The sequence below is a fragment of the Bos indicus genome, chromosome 6 (assembly GCF_029378745.1).
Source record: "Bos indicus isolate NIAB-ARS_2022 breed Sahiwal x Tharparkar chromosome 6, NIAB-ARS_B.indTharparkar_mat_pri_1.0, whole genome shotgun sequence".
Lineage (NCBI taxonomy): Eukaryota > Metazoa > Chordata > Mammalia > Artiodactyla > Bovidae > Bos > Bos indicus.
The window spans coordinates 114,011,241-114,029,031 of record NC_091765.1 but is presented as its reverse complement, the minus strand read 5'-3'; the positions used below and the strand labels follow the sequence as shown (position 1 = coordinate 114,029,031).

The window sequence follows — 17,791 nt, the reverse complement described above, 5'->3', positions numbered from 1 at the left end:
GGCCACCTTCTCACTAGACCCCATCTTCACACCAGCTGCAGAGATCTCAGTCCTTCTCATGCCGTGAAGCATTCTGACTTTGCCTGCAGGAGGAAACTTTTTGCTTTTAAACGGCTCACCAAAATTGAGCCCACCAGATACTCTCTACAGAAGGTCACTGGCTTAGGACTCCAACTACATCTGCAAAGTCCCTTCACAGCAGCACCTGGATTAGTGTTTGACTGGAAAACCAGGGGTGGGTAGCTTGAGTCCATTTTTAGAATTCTGTCTGTCACACCCATACCATATATATATTTTTAATTTGCGTATTTCAGAGTTGGATAAAAGATGCAAATCCATGCCCCTGCTGAGGGATAGTAATAATAAAGAGGATGATGCAGCTTGTGGCAGGAGCCAACACTCTGATGACGGTTCTGGCTTCAACTGTGATGGTTACATGGGCTGCGATTGGTTGGGAAAAACAGGCAAAAGCTCTGCCTTTTTCCAAGTGTGTGATGAACCTGGACCATCTCCTGTCTCCCCACCACAGCAGGGTGGGCTGGTCCAAGAGGAGACACCTGTGCGAAGCCTGGCACTTGCAGGCACTCAGCGGTCACAAGCATCACACCCATGGCCCACATGCTGTTGTGTCTTCTGCACGACCTTCTCCTGAGGACATTTTCTTTTACATGTGACCCCATCCTTGCTGGGCTTCCCTGATGGCTCAGTTGGTAAAGAATCCACCCGCAATGCAGGAGACCCGGGTTTGATCCCTGGGTTGGGAAGATCCCCTGGTGAAGGGAAAGGCTACCCACTCCAGTATTCTGGCCTGGAGAATTCCAAGGACTGTATAGTCCATAGGGTTACAAAGAGTCAGACACGACTGAGCAACTTTCACTTTTTTCCATCTTTGTTGGGGGCACCGTAGGCTGTTCAGCTTGCTCTTCCTGCACCCCCTGCCCGGGCCACCCACTCCCTTTACTGGAATTGCGTTCCAAGGCCTGACGCAGGAGTCTCCCCATGTGGGCAGCTTCACGTCCAAGGGCTGATGACTTGCTCTGGGGTGAACTTGCAGACCTCACCAGGCTGTCAAGGATACAGTTCCCAATGTGGCCACGAAGTGGCAGCACAGACAGGCCTCCGCTCAGGAAAATCGACTGTTTTGGATGTAGATCCAGGGCATGGCCTCTCGGCTGTCCTGGACCCGCGTTCAGTGACAGCAGAAACATCACGACTGCCGCAGCCATCCAATGTCTGTTTCAAGACACGGAAGCCATCACTGTACTGTGAGCTTTACAGCAGGGTTCCCATCTGATTCCCTTGAGTCCTGAGATAGGAAATGAGTATTTGCACCCCTTTTAATCCTCAAAATAAATGATATAGTCCGAGTTTTACAGGTGAGCAGATCAATGCTGAGAGCAATTAAATGATGCTGCCCGAGGTCACAGCCAATGAGAAACATGTTTTAAATTTTATTAGCGTACAGCTTTTTGTTTTCTATTGGAGTGTAATTGCTTCATAATGCTGTTAGTTTCTGCTGTACAACAAAGTGAACCAGCAGAGTGTACTGATTTACGCCGTTAGTTTCAGGTAAACAGCAAAGTGATTCAGTTAAATATACACATATATTCATTCTTTTTCAGGCTGCTTTCCCATATAGGTGATAACAGAATATTGAGTAGAGATCCCTGTGCTATACTGTAGGTCCTTGCTGGTTATCTATTTTACATAGAGCAGTGTATGTTAGTTCCAAGCTCCTAATTTATCCCTTCCCCATGACGTGTTTTTAATTTTACTATAGAAAACTTCACACAGAGAAGAAAATGGTCATAACTCCCACACTATTTATCATCCAGCTACCATTAGCAACATTTTGCCTGTTTCTTCCATCCTTTTTTTTTAGCCTGCATAATCATAAAGCAAATTCCAAATCCTGTGGCAATTAAAATACTTCCGTTGACATCTGCCAACAATTATGGTATTTTTATACACACACTAGGTCACCTCTCCCTAACAAAAATATCAATAACTCCCGTCATCTAACAGTTTATATTTGACTCTCCCCTTTGTCTCTCAAATGTCTTTTTCCACAGTTGGTTTGTTCGATCATGATTCAAATAAAGGTCCACACATTCCACCTTTTATGCGCTCTAATTCTCAAACAGTCTTACTTGCTTTTTTCCTCTAGACCCTAACTAATAAACTGGGTCATTTGCCCAACAGAACGTCTTACGTTCTGCATTTGACTTTTTGCCTCCTGAGAGTGGCCCAGGGCCTAATATTCAACGTGATGAATGCTCTCAATGGAAGCAAAGCAGAACAGAGGTTTGGTCCTCACAGATGGGACACGCAGGCAGCGCTCCGTTGGGGACACCACGGGTTCTGCGATTCGGGCAGAGGGGACAGTAGATGCGGGACGCAGGTACAAGCAGCACCTGGGCTCCTTCGTGGCACGAGACACAGCAGCAGTGGCATTTGTTAAGAGCAACGAAAACATTTGGATTCTATGAGCTTTGGTTGTGTCCCCAGAAGTCGTCTTCGATGCTGTTCTTGGTATGCTTTGTAAGTCTTACTCTGAGAAAATTGGGCTTCCCTTGTTGCTCAGTCGGTAAAGAATCTGCCTGCCGTGCAGGAGACCCCGGTTTGATCCCTGGGTAGGGAAGATCCCCTGGAGAAGGAGATGGCAACCCACTCCAGTATCGTTGTCTGGAGAATCTCATGGACACAGGAGCCTGGTGGGCTGCAGTCCATGGAGTCGAAAAGAGCCGGGCACGACTGAGCGACTAACACACTGAGAAAAATGAAGGTGCAAGAAGAGCGCAAACAAAACACACCTCCCAAGTCTCCTCACCCAGCCCCGACGCCTCCGCGCTCGACCACAGAGGCTTCCCGGGTTTTGCGTTAATAAAACCCACAGTACCGACGGAGGCCCCCTCCGGCCACCAGTCCGCCCTCCTGCGCCGCGAAGTCGCCGGCAGGACCGGCGGAGACCGCCTAACGCTGTTTTAACCGACTTTCCCGGAGCCCTGCGGTCGCCCGTCCACGAGCTTTCGTCCTTGACCTATTTGCCTTTAGCCTACACTGAGCACCCAAAGTCTGGCTCGGTCCCAGGAGCTCGGGCTGTGAGGGAGAAAAGGACAAAAGCCCTGGCGTCTCGCCACCTCCCAGAACAAAGAGCGCCCTGAAGCTTAAGGTGGATGTACAGAAAGAGCGGGCCTCACTGGAAACCGCGCTCGAGAGTCTCCGCGCCCCCTCAGTCCGCACTTCCGGCGCCCTCCCCCATGCTCTCTCTCTATTGGTTGTTCCCTTGACCACGCCCCCCCCCCCCCCCCCCACGGAGGAGTCTGTTTCCTTCACCTTTCACCTCAGCTTCACTTTCGGGGGCCTCTCAAGGCCTCAAACCCCGCCCACCGTCCAGGCCGGCAATTATTGGTGAATATGCCCTGTCCATCAGAGGAAGAACGGTGGTGGATTGGCTGAGGGGAAGCAATTGGGCGGGAGAAGCAAGAATAGAGTCTCGCGCATGCCCGATGCGCGCGCGCAGTGCCGGCAGCAGTCATGGCGGCTCGGTGCGTGCGTCTGGCCCGGGGCAGCCTCCCGGCTTTCGCGTTGTCTCTCAGGTAAGGGGCGCCGATGGCCAGGCTTAGGAGGGGCGCGCTGTCCCCGCTGGCTCGGACGCGAGCCCTGCCCGGCTCCAGCCCGGGCGTCGTGGGGGGGCTTCCAGACGCGCGGCGCGGGCTCCGCTGGGGTCTCCTGTGGGGCCTGCCCGGCCGCCGCTCTGTCCCTGCTGCCCGCGGGGCGGACGGGACGGCGCCCCGCGCGAGGCGGCGGTGGCGAGCGGGCTCCTTCCGCCCGGCCCGAGCTTCCACCACCTCCGCGTGCTGCGGAGTCCGAGCACAGAAGGGCCGCAGCCCCTACCTAACGCACCGTGGGGAGAGCCGCTGACTTAGAGCAGTGACGCCGCGGCGGAGGTCACGAGGCCCTGCCCTCTCCTTGGCTTTTCCTTTGCCTTTTTTTTTTTTTAAACCTGCGGTTTCTGCCGTTTCAAAGTCCGGCCTCCTAACTTAGTTTAGCCCGTGCTTAGCGGACTGATGCTGAAGCTGAAACTCCCAGTAATTTGGCCACCTGATGCGAAGAACTGACTCATTGGAAAAGACGCTGGGAAAGATTGAAGGCGGGAAGAGAAGGGGAAGACATGATGAGATGGTTAGATGGCATCACCGACTCAGTGGACATGAGTTTGAGTAAACTCCGGGAGTTGGAGATGGACAGGGAGGCCTGGCTTGCTGCAGCCCATGGGGTCGCAAAGAGTCGGACATGACTGAGCGACTGAACTGAAGTAGCACCTTCCACATTGAGGGGAGCTTCGGGGAACCAGGTTATCTGTTAGGAGAAGCTGCTCTGGGCCGAACATGGGGTAGAAGCTGCGCGGAGCAGGACCCGGACTTTGCCCTCAAGGAGCTTTATTTAGTGATGGTGAGACGATAAACCGGGACGAGGACAGGGCGAGGGGATGAAGCTGCTGTTCTAGCCGGATCCATTGTATAGACAGTGTGGGAACAAACCCACCTGGGGAGTCGAGTGAGGAGAAGCTGTTGGCTCCATTTGCGATTTTTGTAACTGGCATTGATTGCCTGGACTTGGGTGCGTGCTCAGTCGTGGCCGACTCTTTGCAGTCATTTAGATTGTAGCCAGCCAAGCTCCTCTGTCCTTGGGGATTTTCCAGACAGAAATATTGGAGTGGGTTGCTAGGCCCTCCTCCAGGGGATCTGCCTGACCCAGGGATTGAACCCGCTTCTCTTACGTCTCCTGCATTGGCCGCTGGGTTATTTACCACTGGAGCCACCTGGGAAATCCAGTTGATTGCCAGGCCTGCGTGCATTTCTGCCTCTAGGAATAGGTTTTGTGTAAGGAGGCTCGAGTAGGGGAGAGAGCACATTGAATTGTGTGCGGAGCTCTGGGAGTAACTGAGTTCTGGGAGCCAGTTCTGGAGCAAACCCAGACTGGCTGCTGCAGGAGGGCCTCTGCTGAGTGGGGCCCACGTGAAAGGCTGTGACTGTTACACCCAGATGCCAGGACCGCTGGAAACGAGGGCAGGTCATGGCAGCACACTCCGTCTTTAGATGGTTCGTTTTTCAGTTGCAAAAGTAAAAACAGCAGCATAATGGCCACTGGTCTTCACCCCCAGGTGATTGTTCAGCTGCTCAGTCGTGTCCTGCTCTTCACGACCCCATGCACTGGAGCCTGCCAGGCTTCCTTGCCATCACTCTCTCCCAGAGTTTGCTCAAACTCACGTCCATTGAGTCTGTGATGCCATCCAACCGTCTTTTCCTCTGTCGTCCCCTTCTCCTCCTGCCCTCCATCTTTCCCAACATCAGGATCTTTTCCAGTGAGTCAGCTCTTCACATAAGGTGGCCAAAGTATTGGTAACAGACTAGTGTATCCTTTTATTCTTCTCAAAATAGGATTTCTGGTTTGTGTTTATAAAACTGGGGTCATGTTTTGTGTATTTCTCTACGTTGCATTTCTTCCTGCACAGTACCCCCGTGGTGTAGCCAAAAGATGGCAATTTAACACTGCCATCTATTTGGTGGCTGCTCAGTATTCCAGACCGTGGAAGCAACAGTTTGTCCCCCCGTGTCCTTCTGAGCAGTGTTCTGTTTCAAGCTTTTCATCCTGGAAAACATCTGTACGTGCTGTCTTAAACACCCTTGTACGCATGTTCTGTGTGCCCTTAGCTTTTCTGTTCACTGAGGCAGCTTGCTTTAATCTGGGGAGGAAATTGAATGTAGTTTATTTTCAGATTGGGCTGTGGCATACTTCAGAGCCCCACTGGACCTGGTGAACAGATCCGTATTATTCATTAATGGCGCTGTGGCCTTGGGCTTATTACTTAACCTTTTCCACATGGGGATCAGATTGGGTAATACCCCAAGTCACTCCCAGCGCTAGTTTTTAGAGCTTTTTGTGTTTTCCCCTGTACGTAACCACCCCTGTGCTTTCCTGCCTCCACGCCTTTGTTCATGCCCTTCCTGAAGTGAGTCTGTCTTGTCTATTCCTGGCTCTGTATGTGAACTCTTGCCTGTTCTTCAGAGTCCCTCTGCCCAAATCCTTTCCCAGACTTCCATTTCTCCAAAGCTAGAAATATTCTACTCTGGGCCTCCCAAAGCACTTGGTTCCTCTTTTATCACTTTCAAACCCAAGTTACAGTTCTGTGTATATAGATACCTTTTTGCATGACTTTGGCCACCTGATGCGAAGAGCTGACTCATTTGAAAAGACCCTGATGCAGGGAAAGATTGAGGGCAGGAGGAGAAGGGGGCAACAGAGAATGAGATGGTTGGATGGCATCACCGACTCAGTGGACATGGGTTTGGGTGGACTGCGGGAGTTGGTGATGGACGGGGAGGTCTGGCATGCTGCAGTTCATGGGGTCGCAAGGAGTCGGACATGACTGAGCGACTGGACTGAACTGAAGTAGCCTGTGGGCAAGATGTCTGCCCACGAGGCTTTGTAAGGGACAGCAGCGCTGGACCTCACCTCCAGTAGTAGCTCTTCTTCAGCTCGTGGTGGGGTCTGGATGATCAGGAGTTCCTGAGGGTGAGGAGAAGGGGAGATAAGTGCTGTAGCCTTGGCGCACTGACGTTTTAGTTTAGGCGTGTATTGCAGAAGACTCTACATAAACAAATAGCTTCCATACATCATATGCAATTTGCGTTTATTGTATCTAAGACAAATCCTTTCTCCCCCATGTAGCAAGTAGTTTTAAATTACCTTTGATTTCCATCGTCCATTTGGACGATTTAAAGTCATCCGTCTGACTTTAACAAGCAGAAGAATCATGATCTTAATTTCTGTCGTGTGGACTTGCCTTCAGGTCTTCTCCTCGGCTGCTGTGCACAGCTGCAAAACAGAAGAACAACGGCCAGAACCTGGAAGAGGACGCGGGTCAGAATGAACAGAAGACAGATCTTCCTTCCACGGAGAAGACACTCATGGAAGAGAAGGTCAAGCTGGAAGAGCAGCTGAAGGAGACCATGGTAAGGCTGTGGGCTCTTGTGAGGAGTGTGGTCTGTGGAACTCCAGGTCTGTCTCCTGGGGATGTCAAGATGGCCTCCCTGACAACAGAGGCAGAAGCCAGACGAATTCTGTCCCTTTTGGGTTCTAGCAAGTTACTGCTGAAGGAGGGATAGAACTCAAATCCACTGTGACTCTGGTTGTCATGAGAATTATCTTCATGTGCTACATAGATTATATTGAGTTAAGACTGAAAATGGCCTTTACAAGTGAGGAATATTCAGTAGGACCTTTGAGCTTGGGTCTTTGGGAGGACAAAGGTGGGAGCCAGAGGTAAAGTCATCTGGTGCTCTCCTAGGAATGTTGGAGTTTTTTGAACTAATTAGTAATACAGATTATGACCTCATGTGGAAAAGTGTTGTTGTTCAGTCACTCAGTCGTGTCTGACTCTTTGCGACCGCAGGGACTGCAGCACTCCAGGCCTCCCTGTCCCTTGCCATCTCCTGGAGTCTGCCCAAATTCATATCCCCCAAGTCGGTGATGCCATCCGGCCATCTCATCCTCTGTCTTCACCATCTTCTCCTGCCTTCAGTCTGTCCCAGCATCAGGGTCTTTTCCAATGAGTCAGTTCTCCGCAACAGGTGGCCAAAGTATTGGAGCTTCAGCATCAGTCCTTCCAATGAATATTCAGGACTGATTTCCTTTAGGATGGACTGGTTGGATCTCCTTGCTGTCCAAGGGACTCCCGAGAGTCTTCTCCAGTGCTGCAGTAAAGTAGTATGGCACTCAACTGTTTTTATTGTTCAGCTCTCACATCCAAATGTGATTACTGAAAAAACCATAGCTTTGACTGGATGGACCTTTGTTAGCAAAGTAATGTCTCTACTTTTTAATAAGCTGTTGAGGTTTGTCACAGCTTTATTTCCAGGGGGCAAGCGTCTTTTAGCTTCATGGCTGCGGTCGCCACCTGCAGTGATTTGGGAGCCCAAGAAAATAGTGTGTCACTGTTTCCGTCGTATCCCCGTCTATTTGCCATGAAGCACTGTGCTAGGGCTTTGCTAACCCCTTTGTTTATACGAATCCTCACAACAGCCCTGTGAGTCAGCCGTTAATACCCCTGTTTACAGATGAGGAAACTGAGGCCCAGGACTGTTTGGTACACTTCCCGAGGTCACCTTGCTACCCAGTGGCAGGGCCACGGTCTGAGCCTGTGAGACCTTGCTCTTAACCGTGGCACTGGGACCCCCAGAAAGCGGAACGCAGTAACCTAGTGCCCACGAAAAATAGAAATGCCAGGAGATGGATACGATTATAGAAGAGTTGGTGCAAAATGAGGAAAATACAAGAATTCAAATGATTGTTACACAGTAAGTGTTCCAACTGAACCGTATCTGGGCAATATTAAAAATACCAAAGGTTCATTCCTGAGGTTTTTCCTCTTCTGTGGGGTAGAGGTCAAAGCTGTCTGCTAAGGGTGGTGGTTCTCCTGACCCTCTCCTTGGGGTGTGAGAAGCAAGCCAGGTCAGCCCTTACCCTGGGTTCTAGGGTTCCCTTGAGCTGGAGATTCTCCAGAGGAATGACTGGTCCTTCCTTGCGAGGAACCATCAGAACCAGGGGAAATGAGCAGCTTTTCTTGTCCTTGGCTCAGCTGTACACAGAGTGAGAATGGCCTTGGGGGCTTATGAATATGTGACGCCTGGCCATCTTATTCCCCACATAGTGGGAATAGTGGCACTGGTTAATTGACTTCTGTTTATATTCCGCATCCAGTCTCCAAAGTACTGATAGCTGTTGTTTGTATTTTGACTTGCAGTTGATTATATCACATTTGTTTTCTGATGAATTTGTTCCAGATTTATTTCATGTGAATTTTTCTTCCTTTTTTTTTTTAAAGGAAAAATATAAGCGAGCTCTAGCAGATACTGAGAACTTGCGGCAGAGGAGCCAAAAATTGGTGGAGGAGGCAAAACTATATGGTAACTTTAAACACTACATGATATTGATCCTGGGAAACATGGACAAGGAAGTGGGGGTGTGTGTGGTCCTAGACAGCATGATGGATCAGGTGGGGAGGTGGGCGGCTGCTGGCTGCACTCCTCCAGTGGTTGGGATGAGTCAGCTGTTGCCTAGAAGGAGCAGAGCTGGCTTGTGATGCACGCTCGTAGTGGTGAGCGTGGTTCCTTCATAGGAGAGTATCCTTCTCTCTTCCGCACGAGGGCCTCAGTGTGAGGCTGCAGGTGCCAGCAGAGGTGCCCTGTGAGGCTCGGGTCCTCAGCGGGAGCAGCCCTGACGCTGGCCTCACTTAAGACCTCGTCAGGCGCTGTCTGTGTCGACACCGTTGGATCCTTCTGTCATCATGCTTCCCGCCTTACAGTTGAGGTCGGTGAGGCTGAAATGATTTGCACTAAAATGGCCCTGGCGCCAAGGCCCGTCTCCCAGCCCCACATACGTTGTGTTGGTCACCCAGAAGACCGCTGAGCACTTAGGGGACAGAGCTTTCAGTCCCCCTGTTCTGGATGCAGAACTGTAGGAGGTGAAACCCTCTGCCCAGGGACAGACCCAAGTTCAGCACAGAGAACAAACCTCTCTTTTTTTAATTTTATTGAAGTATATAGTTGGTTTATAATGTGTTAATTTCTGCTGTACAGCAAGGTGACTCAGTTACACATCTTTTTACGTTCTTTTCCATTATTGTCTTATCATAGGATAATTAACTATAGTCCCATATGCTCCACAGTGGTAACCTGTTGTTCATTCTGTACATAATAGTTTGCACTTGCTCATCTTCTGTAGAAGATGTCACGGGTAATTTGATAGTGTGCGTGCTCAGTCACTCAGTCGTGTCCAACTCTGTGACCCCATGGACTGCAGCTCACCAGGCCCCTCTGTCCATGGGCATCCTGGCAAGAATACTGGAGTGCGTTGCCATTTCCTCCTCCAGAGAATCTTGCCAACCCATGGATTGACCCAAGATTCCTGTGTCTCCTGCATTGGCTGGCAGGTTCTTTACCACCAAGCCACCTGGGAAACCCTGGTAATTTGATCGTGATCACATTAAATCTGTAGATTGCTTTGGGTAGTGTGGCCATTTTAACAATGTTAATTCTTCCATGGAGAGCGTGGAATATCTTTCCATTTCTTTGAATCATTTTCGGTTTCCTTCACTAATGGTTTATGGTTATCAGCATGTAAGTCTTTCACCTCCTTTCAGGTTTGTTCCTAAGTTTTTTTTATTATTTGATGTGATTTTAAAGGATATTGCTCTTTACATTCTCTTTCTGATATTTCATTGTTAGTGTAAAAAAATTCAGCCAGTTTCTGTATATTAATCTTATATCCTGCTACCTTGCTGAATTCATTTATTCTAGTAGTTTTTGTGTGGAGTCTCAGGGCTTTCAATAAGTATTTTATCGTGTCATCAGTATATACTGACAGTTTTACATCGCGGCTTAGACTCCCAGTACTGTATTGAAAAAGTGATGAGTGGGCATCCTTATGTCGTAAGTTTTTATTGTGAGTGGGTGTTGGATCAGATGCTTTTTCTTCATCTGTTGAGATGATCATGTGGTTTTTATCTTTTCTCTTGTTGACATGGTGTATCTCATTGATTGATTTGCATATGCTGAACTATTGTTATGACCCTGAGATGAGTCCATCTTGGTCGTGGTGTATGATCTTTTTTATCTGTTGTTAATTTCCATTTGCTAATATTTTGTTGAGAATTTTTGCATCTGTATTCATCAAAGATATTGGCCTGTAATTTTTTTTTTTTTTAAGTAGGGTCTGTCTTTGGTTTTGGTATCAGGGTAATGGTGGCTTCATAGAATGTCTTTGGGAGTATTCCTTCCTCTTCATTCTTTTGAAAGAGTTTCAGAAGAATTGGTAGGAGTTCTTTCTATGTTTGATAGAATTCACCTGTGAAGCCATCTGGTCCTGGACTTTTGTTTGTAGGGAATTTCTTTTAATTACAGATTCTGTTTCACATCTAGTTATCAGTTTGTTCAGATTACGTATATCTTGATTCAGTTTTGGTGGGCTGTGTCTTTGTAGGAACTTGTTTTTGTCTTCTGGATTGTCAGGTTTGTTGGAATATAATTAATTGTTCATAATATTCTCTTAATGGTTTGTATTTCTGTGGCATCAGTTGTGATTTCTCTTTCATTTCTTATTTTCTTTATTTGGATCCTCTCCCTTTTCTTGGTGAGCCAGTTTTTTGGGGGTTTTTTTTGTTTGTTTGTTTGTTTTAATCTCTAGTTTCTCTCTGATCTTTATCTCCTCGCTTCTGTTGACTTCAGGTTTTGTTTGTTCTTATTTTTCTGATTCTTTCAGGTGGTAGGTTAGGTTGTTCTGCGATTTCTCTTCTCTCTTAAAGAAGCCCTGTATCACTGGACTTGCCTCTGAAAACCGCTTTGCGCGTCGTGCAGACTGTGTGTGGCGCGTGGCCACTGTCATTTGGCCCTAGGCAGTTTTTAACTTCTGCTTCTATGTCACTGTGGACCCATTGGCATTTTAGGAGCGTGTTGTTTAATTCCATACAGTTGGGCTTTTGTTTTGTTTTCATTTCTTTTTCTGTAGTTGATACCTAGGTTCATGCAGCTCTGGTCAGAAAGATGCTGGAAATAGTTTCTGTTCTGTTAAAGCTGTCGAGGCTTGTTTTGTGCCCCAGTGTGTGGTCAGTCCTAGAAAAGGCTCTGTGTGCACTTAAACGTGTATTCTGTATTTTTGGATGGAATGTCTTGAGCGTATCAGTTAAGTCTGGCTGCTCTGTTGTATCATTTTGGATCTCTGTTGTTCCTGACTTCCTGTCTAGCTCTGTCTGTCGATGCGAGGCGGGCAGGAGAGTCTCCCGCTGTTGTATCCCATGAAGTTTCTCACTTTATGTCTGTAGCATTTGTTTTATGCACTTTGGGTGCTCTTGTGTGGGTGCATATATGTTGAGGAATATAATATCTTCTTGGATTGATTTTTAATATTATATAGTGTTTTTCTTTCTGTGTTTATAGCTTCTGTTTTAATGTCTGTTTTGTCTGATGAATATCGTGACCCCCCCCCCCCCACTTTCTTATTTACCTTTGCATGAAATAGTCCCCTCAACTTTCAACCTGTGTGTGTCCTTTGGTTAAAGTAGGTCTCTGGTAGACTGCGTATTGTAGTTTGATGTATTTTTGTTTTTTTGTATTGTGCTTGTTGTCTTTTTGTATTTTGTAAATCTAGTGTGCGTTGTTGATTTGTGGTTACCATGTTTTTCAAGTATATTCAGTGCAGTTCAGTCGCTCAGTCGTGTTCGACGTTTTGCGACCCCATGAACCGCAGCACACCAGGCCTCCCTGTCCATCACCAACTCCCGGAGTCCACCCAAACCCATGACCATCGAGTCGCTGATGCCATCCAGCCATCTCATCCTCTGTCGTCCCCTTCTACTCCTGCCCTCAATCTTTCCCAGCATCAGGATCTTTTCAAATGAGTCAGCTCTTCACATCAGGTGGCCAAAGTATTGGAGTTTCAGCTTCAACATCGGTCCTTCCAATGAACACCCAGGACTGCTCTCCTTTAGGATGGACTGGTTTGATCTCCTTGCAGTCCAAGGGACTCTCGAGAGTCTTCTCCAACACCACAGTTCAAAAGCATCAATTCTTCGGCGCTCAGCTTTTTTATAGTATGTTAATCTCTTTCTAGATCTGCTTGCTTTAGACTGGTGGTCATATAGGCTCAAACATATTCTAGGGGGAAAAAAGTCAACGTTTTCTTACTCCTTCCCCACACTTTATGATTTTGATGTTGTCTTTTACATGTTTCGTGTTGACCCTTCAGGTGTTCATTGCAGCATCATTGATTTCACAGACTTTTTTTTTTTTTTTTAATCTTTGTACTGGCTTTAAGTGATTTACTTTACAGTTGGGTTTTCTCTTGCCTATAGCTTCTTCTTTTCTACTTAGGGAAGACTTTTTTTAATGTTTCTTTTAGGATAGGTTTAGTATTGCTGTGTTAAAAGTACAAAAAGTTTCTGCTGGTCTAAGAAGTTCTTTGTCTCCTTGTAAATGATGACCTTACTGGTAGGGTTTCCAGGTTGCAGACTTCTCCCTCGCACGCCTTTACTATGCCCTCCCCTTCCTTCTGGCACGCAGTGTCTCTGGGGATGCCGGCTGACAGCCGCACGGGATCCCCCATAGCTCACTCCCCCTTTTGCTGTCTTTAGAATCCTCTCTCTAACTGTTCCATTTTAAGTGATTTTTTTCCCATGTGGACCATTTTTAAAGTCTTTGCTAAACTTGTTACAGCATTGTTTCTGCTTTGTTTTCTGACTTGAAGACGTGGGGTTTCAGCTCCCTGATCAGAGATTGAGCCCGCGCCTGCCGCATTGTGAGGCCGTTTAAGCTCACTGGACCGCCAGGGAAGGGCCCAGCCGTGAGGCACGCAAATGCATCTGCAACCCCCCTTTCTTTTCTGCTAGAATCCCTGTCGTGTACATTGGCGAATTATCCCATAGGTCTCTTACGTTGCTTTCATGTTTTTTCATTTGGCTTTCTTGTCTGCTGTTCTGATTGGGTGATTTTCATTATTCTGCCTTTCAGATTTCTTATGTTGTTAGGAGAAACAGTTACTTACCGTGGTCTTGGAGGGCTTTTTTTTCCTTGTGTGGGAGCCTCCCTGTGTAGTAGCCCGCGTGGGTCTAACATTTTTGGTGCAAGGCCTGCTTTTATAGTACAGGTGCTCCTGGGTGTCCTGGCCACTGTCCCATGGATGGGGGGTGTGACTGGTTGAGCGGGGCCTCCCCTCTGTGGTTGTCACAGCCCTGCCAGAGGAAGGATCTGCTCCCTCCTGGTCAGAGTGGACATCCCCCAGATCTGTTTCTGAGCTGCACAGTGAGGTAGGCGGGAGTGAGCGCCCCCTCTGGGAGGGGAGCCACTGAGCTGAGCATCGCCCCACTGCAGCTGTGCCCCAGGGAGCGTGCTGCGTGGTGGCCGCTGTTGTGTGAGCTTCATCGCGTCTGACTGTGTGGCCCTGTGGACTGACTGCAGCCCACCAGGCCCCTCTGTCCATGGGATTCTCCAGGCAGGAATACTAGAATGGGGTGCCACGCTCTCCTCCAGGGGATCTTCTCAACCCGGGGATGGAACCTGCATCTCCTGCGTTGGCAGGCGGGTTCTTCACCTCCGAGCCGCCGGGGAAGCCCTCCCATTGCCCGGCTCACAGGGTGCACTGTCGTCACACTGCGCCAGGCCCCACCTCCGAGGGAGTGCAGGCAGGCAGCCCTGGCGTGCCCTGCCGCCGTGTTCCCAGAGCTAACAACGCAGGCCTCCTGGAGCCCAGACCCAGCCTTGCTTTTGTGGGCACGCCCACCAAGCCCACAGATTCAGGCCTTAGTAGGCCGGGACCGTCCCAGCCACGGGAGCACCAGTCCCCTCGGATGCCCCACAGATGCTGCTGAGCTTACAGGTTGGGCGACAGTAGTGTGGATTGCAGAGCCGTGTCTGCGTGGGGGTGAGCGGCCTGCGCTGGCGGGCTCCCAGGGCTCCGAGAGGCCGTGTTCAGCAGGAGGCTGCTGGGGCGGGCCCACCTTCCCTCCACGGGCCCTCTGACCATGGAGCCTCACTGCTTCTGCAGACGCGTTTCGCTCTCAGATGCCGTCATCTCCGCTCCTGTTTTTCTTCCTCTTCGGTCATCCCCTGCACTGGCTGCATGCCTGCTGCCCTCCAAATGTCCGTGTTCTTCAGGCCTCCCCTCACCACCCCCACTGACTCGCCCTCCAACAGGGCTGAGTGGTGTCCACACACAGGTGAGCTGCCAGTTCAGACGTTTCTTCCCCATTCTAGTCCTGGCTGTCTTTACCTGGATGTCTCCGAGGTATTTTAAACTGAATTCTCCCCTTTGCTTCCCTTCCTCGTTTGAGTAAATGATACCTTCGCGCACGCAGGTGTTCAGGTCAGGCATCTGAAACTATGCTCTCCCCCCACGCCCACTCCCCTCCCACCCTGGGGTCCAGGACGGCTGGACTCCGCCCACTCCCCCTCCCTCCCTGGGGGCGGGGACGGCTGGACTCCGCCCGCTGCCCTTCCGCCACGTCCTCCGCTGTCCAGGCCAGCTTCAGCTCCCGCGCTTCTGCTCCACACCCTTGGCAGAGTGGCCTCAGCTCCCCTCCTCAGTCCACCACCCCACCCGGAGCTGTCAGCTTCTCTGGGTTTGTGTCGTCTTGGTGGACGGGCACCCTGGGCTCCTGGAATGCTTGGCTCAGTCCTGACTCTGAGTCCACATCCCAGGCTAAGTAAGCTATGTCCCTGAGGTTAATCGTCCTCAGCACTCAGGAGGGCTCCGTCCTGGAAGTATAACTGGTAACTGTGTGTCTCACTGTGGCGATCGTGCGCTGCATGTCTCAGACCAACACTCCACGTTGGCAGACGTTTCCCCAGCAGCTCGCACGAGGGGTTCGTCCTTACTAGATGCTCACGTTTTTATTGGATGGGTAGACTTTTTAATTTCATTTACAGCAACTGGGTGAAAATACTGTGTAAAACAAGGGAAGCTGTAAACAAGCGTTGCCTTTTTCAAAGTGTAGAGCCTTTGAAACTTGAGAAGACTTGAGCGGGTTGTCTGGAGCCTCGTTGCTGCGCCGTGGGGGAGGGGGACGGGCTGGCCCAGGGGGCGCCTCTCGTCAGCCCCAGCTTCCTGCTTTCAGCATCTGAAGGGTTGTCTTGAAAGCATAGACGTTTGCATTTATATAAAATTTTTTAAACTGTTACCTCTTCTGTTAGATCAAGGCTTGTGTCCTGGTAGCTCTGACCTCGTGGTGCCAAGTAATGGTAACGTGTATCGAGCACTTAGTGCTCTGGGCGCCGTGAGGTGCGTAACTTCCTGTCCTCATAAGCTCGCCGTGTGTCAGCCACTGTTGGCCCTGTGCTGTAAGCAAAGCAGCCTCAACCCAGAGGGGTTCCACACAGTCCCAGGGCTGTCTGACAGCCGGGGGTGTGGCTCCAGGCCCCGCGCTTGGCGGCTGACGTGGGGTTGATGTGCTCGGGAGTCTGTGTCCTCTTGGTCTCGAGCAGGACTGGGAGTTTTCAGTCTGGCTCTGCAGGTTTTCACCTCCCTGTCTTTACACCTCATTGGCTTCTGTCTAAACCTCAGGAAGTTTGTTGTTTAATCCAGCCCAGTGAGATTCTAGCACAAAGTAGTGATTTGAAACAAGGTGACAGAAGGACTCCGCGGTGGCTCAGTGGTAAGGAGTCCACCTGCCATTGCAGGAGACGCGGGTTCAGTCCCTGGGTCAGGAGGATGCCCTGGATGAAGGGAATGGCAACCCACTCCCGTGTTCTTGTCTGGAGACTCCCACGGACAGAGGAGCCTGGTGGGCTGCAGTCTACGGGGTCACAAGAGTGGGACACGACGGAGCGAGTGAGCACGCGCACGTCACATAAGGAGGGCTTGTTCTGAGCTGCCTGTGCAGTCGATGCGGAATGCAGTGACGTTCTCCCTTACCTTACGCAGGCATCCAGGGCTTCTGCAAGGACTTGCTGGAGGTGGCAGACATCCTGGAGAAGGCCACGCAGTGTGTCCCGCAGGAGGAGATTCGGGACGACAACCCGCATCTGAAGAGCCTCTACGAGGGGCTCGTGATGACTGAGGTCCAGATCCAGAAGGTGTTCACGAAGCACGGCCTGCTCCGGCTGAACCCCCTGGGTGCCAAGTTCGACCCGTACGAGCACGAGGCGCTGTTCCACACGCCGGTCGAGGGGAAGGAGCCGGGCACTGTGGCGCTGGTTAACAAAGTGGGTTACAAGCTGCACGGGCGCACCCTGAGGCCCGCCCTGGTGGGGGTGGTGAAGGGGGCTTAGCAGCCCGTGGGTGTCAGCGCTTTGTCGTAATCGCTCGCTGACTCTCCCAGGGCGGGTTCGTCTTTTCTCACCTATGAATACTCTTGACCTTTTCCTAAACCTTGCTGCAAGGCTTTGGTATCCGTCGGCCCCGCAGAAAAGCCAGCCGATTGCACAGCTGCGTTAACGAACTGGAATACGGGAGTCTGTCCGTTGATTTTTAAACACATGTTCCACGTGCTTACGGAACAGGCTGACGGGACACTGCTGGACTCTGGGGTATCTCGAGAAACACTGTGTCTGCCCAGACTCTGGCGGCGTCAGAGTGTGAAGTAAATAAAAGGCCTTCAGGAACCCCGTCTGCTGGCTGGCCGTGCCAGCTGCTCTGCGTCCCGTGCGTCTCACGGTGGCCTGTGAGCTCCCGGGACGCTTGGCTTTCACTCGGGCAGTGGAGGGGATTGCTGAGGGAGGTTTATGAGGCCCTTGGTGACAAATGTGATTTGAGTTCCTTTATAATCAGTAACTGCCTGCCTGCCAAGAACAACCACACCTCTCTACTTTGCCCGTTACTGAGGGTGACGGAATCAGTTACCGTTGTCCTGTTTTGTTCGCCTTTGGAAATGTTGAAATCCATACCCAGCTAGTGACCAGTGACCTAAAGGTGATTCCCCTAGTAAGATGGACTTTCCTAGAGAAACCTGAGGACTGCGTGCTTGGTATATTTTAAATGTTACATTTTATTTAAGAGGATTAAAGCCCTGATATTTTCCTACGTTCTGATAGCTGTTCTGTGTGCTTTGATGGCGGAGATCCTCACGTTAAGGACAGCGTGACGAAGCCTTCCGGGTCTCTGCTCAGACCCTGCAGCTGTGTGCCTGACACCCAGACGTGTTGGCTTGTGTTCCGGAAGGGCAAGAGGCTTCCTCCAGGGCTCCCCCTGGCTGGTGGCTGGCAGCCGGTGCTGGGGGCAGGCCTGGGTCCGCCCACGA

General features: G+C 50.3%; 1 protein-coding gene across 1 annotated transcript; it reads left to right on the top strand.

Annotated features, from left to right (window-relative positions):
• The first annotated feature begins 3,454 nt into the window (after positions 1–3,454).
• Positions 3,455–17,574, top strand: GRPEL1 (GrpE like 1, mitochondrial). The gene is made up of 4 exons (XM_019963265.2): positions 3,455–3,599; positions 6,857–7,019; positions 8,891–8,972; positions 16,477–17,574. The coding sequence occupies exons 1-4, from the start codon at positions 3,538–3,540 to the stop codon at positions 16,821–16,823; spliced, it is 654 nt and encodes a 217-aa protein (XP_019818824.1). The 5' UTR covers positions 3,455–3,537; the 3' UTR covers positions 16,824–17,574.
• The last annotated feature ends 217 nt before the right edge of the window (positions 17,575–17,791 follow it).